A 12,242-nucleotide genomic window follows, 5' to 3' on the forward strand; every position below is an offset into this window, starting at 1 on the left:
CTTCCCTGCTGATGGTCAGGGGCTCAATATTAATAGCATCAGAAGGATATTTCCTTTGAGCATCTTTATTTTTTATATATATTGTTGAGCCACTTCAATCAGTCTCAGTATTTTTCCAGATTTACTGTGCCCTTCGTGTGTTTAGTGTGGCTGCCTGTTACGCCTCAGATTGTGCTGGCAACATGCACAGTTGAAGAAGAAAGAAAAGATTCCATCTATTGCTTTGTGCTTCAAAATGATCAGATTCCCCACCTGCACGGCTAATAATGAATGGAAAGAACATGGATAAAGGAAACCACATTTTGATTCATGCGAATAATGGAAAAAAATAAAGTGAGACTAATCTATTCTCTGCTGCAGTCTGATTTCAAGTCACAAAAACACTTGATTGAAATTGCCATTATTATCAACAATTTGAAACAAACCCCCCAACCCACTGCTCACAATATCCAGAATTATGTTTATAACAGCTGCGTTTTAACTTATTTTGACATCTTCTCAAATGTGTTTGACCAAGACAGACTTCTTTTCATTCTTTCTTTCTTTCTTTTTCAAATTCATTGCCACGCCAGGCTACAGTCCTGTGTAGGGATTCACTGGGTGGCTCCTCAAAAAAACACACTCATTTGTTTCTAAACTGCACCACCTGGGGGAGCAAGAGTCCTTCTGCAGGGGCGGACTCATCAGCCCTGGAAACTATTATGTTATTTGACAGGATTAACCAGAAAAGATTTTGGAAAGATGTGGCTTCAGATACTATTACAGCTAAATGATATCCAACTCTATAATCTGTATTTGTTTTGTGTAGTACTTGACAAGAATATGTATGGTAGTATATATGAAACCTGCACTGTACGACCAACTCTGTCTTAATAATAAGTATGGTTTCTAGGTTACAGGTAGAATAATTTGTACTACTACTAGATGAAAATGTGATCATTAACTCTTTTTTTTTTGCCACAGATGTCACTCTGATCACTTTCTAAGTTCAAGTTGTTACCTAATAAGCTGAAAATAAGAATGAATAATCAAACAACATTTTATTCTGATAAAAAATTCACACTCAACACAAATAACAAATTAGATTCAAAGATGACACATTAAAAGTAAGTTTCAAATTCCCGGGTGCTGCTGATACCCAGACTGCTTTGTTCTGCCTGCCAACATTAGACGCACTGTTAAGGCCACACAGTCCGTGCAGTAACGTACACAGTCTCAGACTGTCTACAATGTAATTTTGATGGACTGTTTATCTTTTCAACTCTGTTTTTCCTTTTAGGTCATATCAACAGAAATCCAAAATAACAGACAAGACAGTATTAAGTTATTTATCTGTTATTTCCCCCCTCACTTTATTCTTTTTAATAATGTCATATGGTGGCTGTCAAAACAATTGCTTTTGTTTCTTTTGCAATACTAATATCTAATATATCAATTAATCACTTATATACAAAAACAATGGAAACATTAAGCTCTAATAAAATAATGCCAGTGTAAACAAGCTTCAGTATCACGTAACACCCAAATATTGCACATACATTCATAAATATACACATTAACTCTGTGCCTTTGTGTTTATGCATGTGGCTGCATCCTATGTGTGTGTGTGTGTGTGTGTGTGTGTGTGGAATTCAATAACTGAATGACATGATGACATAAGAGGCACCTAATAACCACACATATGTACAGTAACTGCACATATACACATTCACGCACACTCTCTCACAAACAAACAAACAAACAAACAAACAAACAAACAAACGCTCTCATACTCACAAAAGCACTTGTGCATAGATGTCAAGTCTCTGTGCGCCTCACTTACACAGACACATGAAAACGTTCAATTGCAGAAACATTTAAAGCATTGTCTTCACAACAAAGTCCAGTCTGTCTTCAGCTCTGGTGCTTCATCACAATGGATAAACAATAGACATGTGTGTGTGATTGAGTCTGTTTAATGTGTTCTGGTCCCATTCTGTCTGGTTTCAACCTTTCTTTGGTCCCAGTCTGATTGGCGCTGCAGTCTTCAGTCTGTACTTTCAGTCAGTGTCATTAACAGTGAGGCAGAAGATCTCCAGCCAAGGAATGTAGGCTCCAACTACAACAGATCTCAGATCTGATTGAAGTCACTCAGAAGGTGCATGTCCCTCCCAAACCACAGTTCTCCAACCTGGAGCTGTCATGTCAACATCATTAAGCGTCACCAGTTTGATCAGATGTCAGCTGCTCCTGGTCGGAGATGTCGTCGTCAGCTGGTGGTCGCGCCCGGTCAAAGAAACCACACTAAAGGGATCATATTAACCCATTAGTGTAGAATTAGACGATCAAACTACCACAAGAATGCTTTGGGATGGTGAGTGTGTGTGTGTGTGTGTGTGTGTGTGTGTGTGTGTGTGTGTGTGTGTGTGTGTGTGTGTGTGTGTACCTTCCACATGGCGAGTGTTAGCATGGCTAGCACCAGCAGCCCCAGCAGAATGGCCAGGATAATGACCCAGAGTGGAACAGCAAACGATACGTCAGGGGTCCCCCACAACACCAGGGTCCCCATCTGCAGAGCACAGACAGGCGGAGTTAAGTATTTATGAGCACTGAAACGCTTTCTTTGGCCGTAAGCACCTCACACAGACTCGCACACTTACCGAGGTGGTGTGTTGAGGCAGAGTGGGGGGCTGGATTCGGTAGGGCATGGCTGTGACCATGTAGGACACAGTAGAGTTGAGAATGTACGGGTCGTTCCGCCGCTGTAAGACACATTTTACATTATTTATTAAAAAGGTGACATTTGACCCATGTCATATTTTAACTATCATGTTGATTTGTCAGGTAACACTCAGCGTCATTTAGTTAGTTCTGACAAAATGGTAATTTGGACATGATCAAAAGTCCCAGAGCTTCTTCTAAATGGACCTTGTTATGAAACTGTTTTCTCAACTGCTGTTTCAAAGGAGCAGAAATCAACTTCAAGCCTTTGTTAGTATAGGTGCATAACAACAAAGCACAGAAAAACAAGAGCAAATCCTAAAAATAGAGCGATAAATAGGAGGCAAGTGAAGCAAAGAAAAAAAAAAGAGTCTTAATAAGAGGTTGAGACACCGACCTGCAGGAACGTATGTGCCCAGAGTCTTGAGCGGATCTTGACCACTGCGCTTTGCCCACGATCCAACCGGCCAACCACACACACGATCCTCAGACAGGAGATTTTAGTGCAGTTCTGCATGAAGACAAGGTCGAGGAGAAAGAAGGACGGCATCACACATCTGTGAATCGCTAATGGACATTTGGTTAGGTTTGTTTTCTTAAGAGGGTAAACACATATGTGTGGCTCACCAAGGTTTTATCTTTGTAACTCTGAGTTTTGCCGACGGTTCGTTTGTGGCGGTGAGGAGGAGCGCTGGTGTTCTTCAAGAAACCCAATAATTCAGGTGTGTCCTGGAGAGCAGAGATCTGATGCAGGCAGAAAATGATACAGTAGAGAGAGTTGTCAACACTTTGAAAATGGTGAATCTACACTTCAAAGATGATCAAATTATCAAATTATATTGGAGTAGACAGTCGACAGGAACTGCTTCTTGTATTTCAGCCAGTAAGGCTTTTACACTGATATCAGATCTGAGCTTTAAGGGCTTAATCAAACCACAGATTTGACCAATACAATGCTGCAAAATGGGAAAATACTAAATTGTTCCAATGTTCACATTCCTTTTCTAATTCCTATTTTGATCGTTTCCTCAACAGCATGTGTTCAGGCCTTTTGAAGACAGTTATTTGTCAAAACGTACAGTTAAACTCATGTTTTTTAGTGTCGTCTGTATTGCACATGGGCTCTGATGCAGCCCAGACTACAAGTGAGTCAGAGTGTCTCATTTGCAGTGAATGTAAAGAGAGCGAGGGCTTGTAAAGAAAGATTTTAAAGTTGCTGTAACGGAAGTGGTAAAACAACAGAAAATCAGAAGCTCTGGAAACAAGTAACGTTTGGTGACCCGATCAAAAAAGATTTTGATCAAAGGAAACAGAAGGATATGCAAAGATTTAGCTTATAGAGTCAAGATGACAAAACAAAGCAACCTGGAATTCCTCAAGTCACCAATCACTCATAACAGACAGAGAACGATGATTCAGTCCTGCAGCTTGATGGAGATAAAACATTTTAAATCAAAGCAGATGTGTGGGACACAAGTTGCTTTTTCCTCTCTACTAATTTTAGGAGCAGAGCATAGCAACAACGGTCGTGTGCTTCTCCTCCTGCAGCTCAGTGGGCAGCAGCTCTGTCTCCTCAGCCCACAAGTCTCAAGTGACAGAGGTGCAGAAACAGACCACAGATAACAATAATGGTGTTTTGGACAGTGGGTTGCAGTTTGTAAATGCATTACTGTAAAAAGAATGTTTTACTCAGCGTGACCTTGGGGCACAGGGGCTTAAAAAATGACACACCACCTCGGGGGAGGACTGGGATCGATTCACAGTAGCAGCAGCATCCTCATTTTTAACAGCACAGATAGTAGGCTGCTGGGAAGCTGGTGAGGGATCATTCCTGTTTCTGCAATAGCCACTCCTAAAGATTTGTTGACTATTGTTAATATCAATTATTTTTTCAGCATAATCATTTAGCTATCACAACTATCACAAGTTGCCAAAACCCACAGGGACAGCTTAAGATTGCTTACTATGTCTGGCCAACACTTTATTTTACACTTACATTGGAAACAAGCAAATCAAGACAAAAACACTCTGACCTCTCAGCATGTGTTGTATATCTGACTCATTTTGTTTTCATAGATGGTTATAGCTCGCAGCATTTCACATTCAGAAATAATTGCCCACTTTTTGAAATAACGGCATGTTTTCTTTCTGAATTACTCTACAAGATGATATCATAGATTTTGGAAACTTTTCCAACTCTAATTTCTACTAATAAGCATAGTATTCAAGCCTCCTTGTTTTGAGCCAACCAGCGAAAGGAACATGGAGAGCAGCCAGGACAATGGGTACAATTATGTTTTAAATAAGCGGGTATAAATGATGGACCAGTGGATGGATAAATAAGCCGCCAGCAATGTAATAAAAAAAAAAAAGGCTGGTGGTTTAATAGTATGCAAAAGACAACTTAGCGGTTAGAAATACTATGAAACATATTCACTGACACTACAGGAAACATACCCATAATCATCTATTTGGTTCTATGTATATTTTCATGTTACCTGAAGGCCGAGTGGGTTGAGACTGGTGTTCGTCTGGCAGCTAATTGGTCCATCAGTTTGAATTTCCATGGCATACAACAGGTTCTCGTCACGGTGACGGGCAGGCCAGCCGACCTGGAGCTCAGCCTCTCGAATACTGCTGGGCCCAGAGTTATGGAGCTGGAGACAGAGGGAGGCAGTAGAAAGTTGTCAGTATTGCGGCCTCTTCTGTCTTATTAGTAGGTCTCAAGTGACTGAGGCTATAATCAGGTTATCCCAACTGTGGAATGAAGACACAGGCCACCTGTGTGTTAGCGAAGATAATACTAATGCAGCCTTCAGTCACCCGGGACTGAAACACAAGACAAGCAAAACCTACAGCATCACCTGGCTCATCATTCCACATCTAAATGAGGATAAATGAATTATGAGCCTAAATGAACCATCAATTCAATAAATCCTCCTTTCTGCCCCATATTTTCTCTGTCTCACACACACACATGGTCATTAACACTGAAGCAAGTCATCCAAACAGGACATGATCCTGGTGCTGCGGGGCAGGAATTCTGTGAGAGCAAAAAAAAAAAAAAAAAATCTGTTCTCTTTAACTAGAAGCAGCTGCCAACTGGAAAAAAAGTACCACAAATGAAAATCATTATCAGCTGCAGGACAGGCCAGACACTGCAGCACCCCAGTTCAATGAAGCAGCTGTCCCTTTAAAACAAAAAGAAATCACATGTACATTACACACACACACACACACACACACACACACACACACACACACACACACACACACACACACACACACACACACACACACACACACACACACACACACACACACACACACACACACACACACACACACACACACACACACACACACAAACACTCACCCCTATTGTAAACTGTTGCCAGTCTGTCTGCCATCCTCTCTGCTTCGTACAGTGAGTCTGCACCTCTGTGTGACCTTGTTTTTCCTCTCAGTGATTATCACTCATTACACTGTGTCCAGTCTGAAGAACAACCCCACTCCCCTTTCCTCCTCCTCTCCACTCCCCTCGCTCCTTATTCCATTCTCTCTTTTCCCTCCTTGTCTCTTTTTCCTGCCTCCACAGCAGTAATTACTCCTGAGCCGGAGACCTTTGATCAGCCAGAGGCCAATTAGAGCTACTGGTTTTACTTTGTGTGTGTGTGTGTATGTGTGTGCGTGTCTCTGTTTACTTCACCTTGCTGAGCCCCCGTCTTGCTGAAGGCTAATTTACAACTTTCCGCACCTCTTTTTTTCTTGCTCTTTTCATGTTAACAGTCCATGCAAAGACTTTGACTTTCTTGACCAGCAGCAACCAGACAGACATACCTCATAGATGTGCGTAACTTGCGGCCCCACATCGTCTTCTTTGACAGGCTTCTCTTTGGGTTCCCAGCGTGGGAATGGCAGCACCACCTGAGAGGGATGAGACACCCTGGAGGGAGGAGAAACAACTCACTGACACTGATGCATATCTACATTAATCAGGTTGGAGTCCATCCTAATATAAAACTCACTGTCCATATGAATGTTGACAGCTGTTATTGGTCATTTCCCTCTGGCTGCGACAGAGGGATGCTCTCTACTTGACCTAGGTCGGCCTTAGTGGCTGTGTTACAAGTCTACACACAAAAATACCTTTGTAACTTATCTTAGATGACTGAAGCCCTTATATTTGCTTTAGTTGAATTCCTGAGTACATTTTTTGCATTAAACAAACAAGGACCATGGATTATTGCCTTTATATTGTTGAGTTACACTAATAACAGCATTTTAAAGTGTTTTTAAACATATGTGTTTCCATATGGCCAGAATTGACCTATCTTTTAACAGCTTTGTTGTCATATTGGTGGAGCAAAATTACTCCATCAATGACAACAAAACTCTAAATGCCAGATTTCCCTCCCTCATATGATGACACCAAACTGAAGATGTCAAGGGGGAAAAATATTTATGTTCCAAAATGGTAGTTTACTGTCTAAAAGCTTCCGGCGCCTGAGTGTGCAGGCTGCCCTTAGCTGCTTGGCGTACTGAATTTCCTTCGGGATAAATAAAGTATTTATCTATCTATCTATCTATCTATCTATCTATCTATCTATCTATCTATCTATCTATCTATCTATCTATCTATCTATCTATCTATCTATCTATCTATCTATCTATCTATCTATCTATCTATCTATCTATCTATCTATCTATCCCTATCTATCTGTCATTCAATTGACATGCAATGCAGACAAATCTAACTAACTAATCTTTCCAATCTTAGACTGGCAGAGTTGACCAAATGCCACCACCACAGTGTATTTAAAAAAATGTGGGTAATGATTTAAAATGTCAAATTTTCAACTTCATTTGGAGACAGCTGAGGCAGTTTAGCTTCACATTCAAACACAGTCCTCATCTCTCTCATCCCAGATCCCCCTCTGCTTGTGTGTGCGAGTGACCACACCCAAACAACGCCATGCTCAGCTCCAAGCTTTGAAGTGTGTGTGTGTGTTTATGTGTCAGTGGGCATAATATGGGCATCTATGTACATGTCATGAGTATCCCATGTGCACATGATTACTTCAAATTTATTTCTAGCAATGTGCTTTCATGCTGTTTTCCATCTGTATGTAAACATGCTTCACAAATTCAAACATTACAAAAGGGGCAGTGATGACATCCCGCACACACCAACAAGTTTAGACTGAAAACAGATCGGTTGTATCTTTGGGAAGCAGACGAGGCACCAAAGAAGCTTTGTCACTGTTTCTTGGTGAAGACGACGCCACCGATGTTTGACTCACCCGCGTAAATCCAGCCGAGCCTTGGCGGTGATGGACAGATTCAAAGTGACTGGGTTGCTGTTGGGGTTATCTTTGTTGGAGCTGTGGAGACATTCACAGGGAGTTCACATCAAATCTGATTGGTACAAATTAAAACATTCACCTTTATCTATTTGGAGACATTGCACAGAGGGCCACAAAACAACCTGAGAGAGATGGAGTTGTATTTTTATGTTCGGCTGACTCTGAGAAGAACTCCTCTAGCAGTGGGCTTGGCCTACATTCAGCTGTGTGTGTCTGCGTCTAGTGATGTGCTCCATCAGAATCAATACAATGAAGCAAACAGTGGACATGTTGTGTAGAACTTGTCTTCTCTATGGAGTTCCTTGCGGCGGTCTGTCTTCTGCTGTCGCTGCGGTTAGTTTCATCAAACCACAGACGGTGACAAGATCAGGACAGACACAGAACTTATTTACATGGCTCAGAGGAAAGACAAGCCATTCTTTGTGTGTGTGTGTGTGTGTGTGTGTGTGTGTGTGTGTGTGTGTGTGTGTGTGTGAATGTGGGGCGTTAGGGAGTATGCGTGACTGTCAGTGGGTGTGTCACCTGTGGATTTGTAGCTCAAAGCTGATTTTTGGTCCGGCATCATCCAACCTTTGGACAGAAAACCTCAAACCCACAGACAGCTGGGCCGGAGTGTGGGGAGAAAGCAAAAAGAGAGAGACAGAGAGTGTGTATTAGAAAACATGTGAATGGAGGAAGAGGAGGACAGATGAAGAGTGAAAGAGGAAGGAAGGCAGAGCATCTGTACATCAAAGGTCTCATTATGGCTTTAAGTGTCTAGTAATATACAGTAAAAAGCCCTGTTAACTAGATCCTCTTCTCCTATTACATAGGCAGAGGATCGTGTTGAGTGTGTGTCTGTGTGTGTGTGTGTGTGTGTGTGAGTGTGTTGACAACAGCAGAAATCTTAAATCTGAGTAAACCCAGACAACGTGCACAGACACACACTTAAAAGCTACAGTTAAGGTTCTTGTCTGTCCCCAGTTCAAATCCTCTGCCCTCCAGGCTAACTGGAAACATGTGGAGGATTTGGTTCATCATCCACTGTATGACAACAGTGTGTGTGTGTGTGTGTGTGAGTGCATGTGTGTAAGCTCTAGTAAACAACAGGTCAGACCCACATGGTCCAGAGAGGGAAATGACAGTATTCAGACACACACTAACACTTGAAGAGACCACGCCTGAGGGGCTGAGGGACTACAAAGCCAAGCAGGGAAGATCTAAAGAGACAGACACCAAGTTGAGAGAGGAGCAGACGTCACTATCAGCTGTGATACTCTGCAGAACAGAGAGAGGGGAGGAGGAGGAAGCGGTGGAGTGGAGAGGACAAATGCGTCTCTTAAAATCTGCCTTTTACGCGTCCAGCACTGACCCCCTGGTTTAAAAGGGGGGATGTTAAAAGTTTAGCTTGCTCCTTTGGAGAGACCAGCAGCTGTGGTCAGCTTGAATTTATTCTGGTTTCAATGGATTGTGCATTTTCACGGTGGAGAAAAATCATCAAAACATCCACACAAAACCTCTCACAACACTCATGCCCCGTCCGTCTGTACGCTCTGTCTATTCCAAATCATTATCATTGCACCACAATACACGGCTTCTGTGTTCGACTATTTGCCCTCCTTGAAGCTACGGAGCTTTGCCACAGGCAGTGCATTTAGTTGCGTTTTGGCAAAACAATGGTTCTTTGAAACAATACAGAGAGACGTGGTTTATGCTGTAAAGCAGTGGTTGGAGCAGCTTCTAAGGGCATTGTAATAGTTTTTGTCAGCCATACAAAGTATCCCCGAAAACAAGTTGGACTTCAACTGACCTTTGTGGCTGCTTTTCAAAAGGAATTAAAACGTTTGGCGGCCATGTTTCAAGGCTACAAGGCATTTAAAATGAGGTGCTTAAAGACAGATGTCACTTTGAAAAAATGGGAAAAGAATATCCTCTATAAGCCTCTCAGAAATTAAGCTTAATTTAGTCTTGCATTTTTACTATCATCCCATAATTGTTAGTTGTGGCAACAGTAGCGGCTGCTCAGCAAAGGACACACAACTTCACTTTAAATGTAGATATAACAAGAATAAATGTCAAATCTCATGAGCTAAATGTAGAGATTCTGTGGCAGGTTTATTCAATCCAAGCCATGACATGTAACTACACAGTATGACCAGTACAGTATATAAGTACTTGGTATTGGTCTTATTGGTAAATGATATCATTTTGTGGAACGATAACATAATATAATCCATTCATACATCGGCTAAATCGCTTATGGTTGACGGAGGGGCTGAATCGAACCGACGCAGGCAAACTCCACAGAGGAAGGGCCTGGGGATCAAACCCAGAGCCTTCCTGCTGTGAGACAACAGTCCTAACCACTGCACTGCCCATAGTGTAATCATTTCCTCAAAATAGGTTTCCACTCTCATACAAAGTTAATATTCAATAATCACCCAGTGAATGTTATCATTACTGTAAAGACAGGATTTAAATGAATGAGGTCTTTAATTCGCAGTCAGATCTTCTTTAACGATCAGGTTAGGGTCAACCATGCCCATTAACAACCCATGTAGTTTCACAGTAAGTCTCTTTTCATTGGTATTGTTTGCTCTGAAAACTTTTAAATACATTTACTGAGTCGTGTTCACAGTGCTGCTGTGGCACTGCCACTAAACTAAAGTGAAAACAAGGAAAGACAGAACAGTAACAAAGATGAAGACAGGCAGACAATACTGAAGCCAAATACTGAAGCCAAGAACAGCTTTCCCTCAGGCATGTACCTCCTACATGAAGGAGGCACTGCAGCTGTGTCATGTGGCACAAGGAATGAACTCCAGTGATGAGAGTTATTTAGCTGCACAATATGACCAGAGTCTGTATGGGGTACATGGAGGTATGTTCTGCATAAGCTCATGGATTCCTCAACATCCAGTTGGGGCAAGGGGAGAGTTAAATATGGGAAACATCTGGACGGCTGGGGTGCACACACACACACACACACACACACACACACACACACACACACACACACACACACACACACACACACACACACACACACACACACACACATGCACATTTGCACAGAGTTGTCCCTTTTATATGCCTTGTTTTGCTCTCCTCCCCCAGCAGTGAAACATGACCACATAATTGATTTATCAGAATGTTGTGAGTCACCTCCAGAGCTCAAACGCACCTCTACGCCGGCCTTGACACCTTTTAGCGAAACCCTCCATTTAGAACAACAGACACACACACACACATGTATACACACATATATTGTTCATGTATGCACACAAACTAAAACACATGTGAGATGCTTTGTGGCGCACACATGAGTTTACCGGTGTGATAGAATTTCATGTAGGAAGAGACCAAAGCCTCGTCTTCCTGCATGTGTCAACCATCTGAGAGCTAAAAGGATTATTATTATTACATGCTGCGCACACATATGCACACACACATGCACACACATATGCACACACAAATTGAGTGTGAAGCATAGTCATGGGAGTCAGAGGTGTGGAATGAGGGTCAAGGTGATGATCAGTAATCATTGGAAACCATCAATCAGTGTGAATTAACCTGATGAGTAACAGTCTCAAGCTCCTTAGCCTGGCGGGCTGTTGGAAGGGGTGGGGGACAGGATTTCTGATGTGTGTGTGCGTGTGTTTCTGTGCTTGCTGACGTGAAAATCTCACCTCCGTCCCGGCAACCATCGGGTTCCCGAGGTCACACACCACCATCCTGGACTCGTTGACCATCTTGTACTCGCAATTCAGCTGAGACAGCGACTAGAGGAGAGAGAGGGAAGGAGAGTGAAAAAGAAACAAGAGGTGGCCAGTGAGTAGGATGATAAGAAAAAAAAATGAATGAACGTGACAACCAGGGAGCAGCGGGAGTCAAGTGGGGAGAGAAAAGAACAAGGGAGGGAAGTGTATCACCATCAAAGGGGGAAGGGAGTAAGGGATTGAAAAAGAGAAGGAGGGAGAGGAGGGAGGGAGGGAGGGGTACGGCAGGGAGAGGAAGAGTGATGAATGCTCTGACAGTAACAACCTCATCAATCAAACAGCCCCATTACACACTCATTAGCGCACACAAGCGTGCAAACACACACACATAGACATAAACAGACACACACACACACACACTCGGCAGTTGACCCACTCCATTTCCGTGGTCACTAATGCAGCTTGTAAATCATAATAG

The 12,242-nt window shown here is 42.4% G+C and overlaps 1 protein-coding gene across 1 annotated transcript in view; it reads right to left on the reverse strand.

The window, feature by feature from the left end:
- Positions 1-2,193: 2,193 nt before the first annotated feature.
- Positions 2,194-12,242, reverse strand: part of itga8 (integrin, alpha 8) — a gene marked incomplete at its 3' end in the record, with an annotated part of 38,608 nt that continues 28,559 nt past the window's right edge. The window contains exons 21-30 of the mRNA XM_083989412.1: positions 11,735-11,827; positions 8,589-8,668; positions 8,004-8,084; positions 6,541-6,646; positions 5,199-5,357; positions 3,328-3,444; positions 3,098-3,211; positions 2,640-2,741; positions 2,426-2,548; positions 2,194-2,283 (exon numbers count right to left, since the gene is read on the reverse strand). Coding sequence (XP_083845538.1) covers positions 2,194-2,283; positions 2,426-2,548; positions 2,640-2,741; positions 3,098-3,211; positions 3,328-3,444; positions 5,199-5,357; positions 6,541-6,646; positions 8,004-8,084; positions 8,589-8,668; positions 11,735-11,827 — 1,065 coding nt within the window. The remainder of the gene's footprint in view (positions 2,284-2,425; positions 2,549-2,639; positions 2,742-3,097; positions 3,212-3,327; positions 3,445-5,198; positions 5,358-6,540; positions 6,647-8,003; positions 8,085-8,588; positions 8,669-11,734; positions 11,828-12,242) is intronic.

Source organism: Trachurus trachurus (assembly GCF_905171665.1).
Source record: "Trachurus trachurus genome assembly, chromosome: 16".
NCBI classification, from domain to species: Eukaryota; Metazoa; Chordata; class Actinopteri; order Carangiformes; family Carangidae; genus Trachurus; species Trachurus trachurus.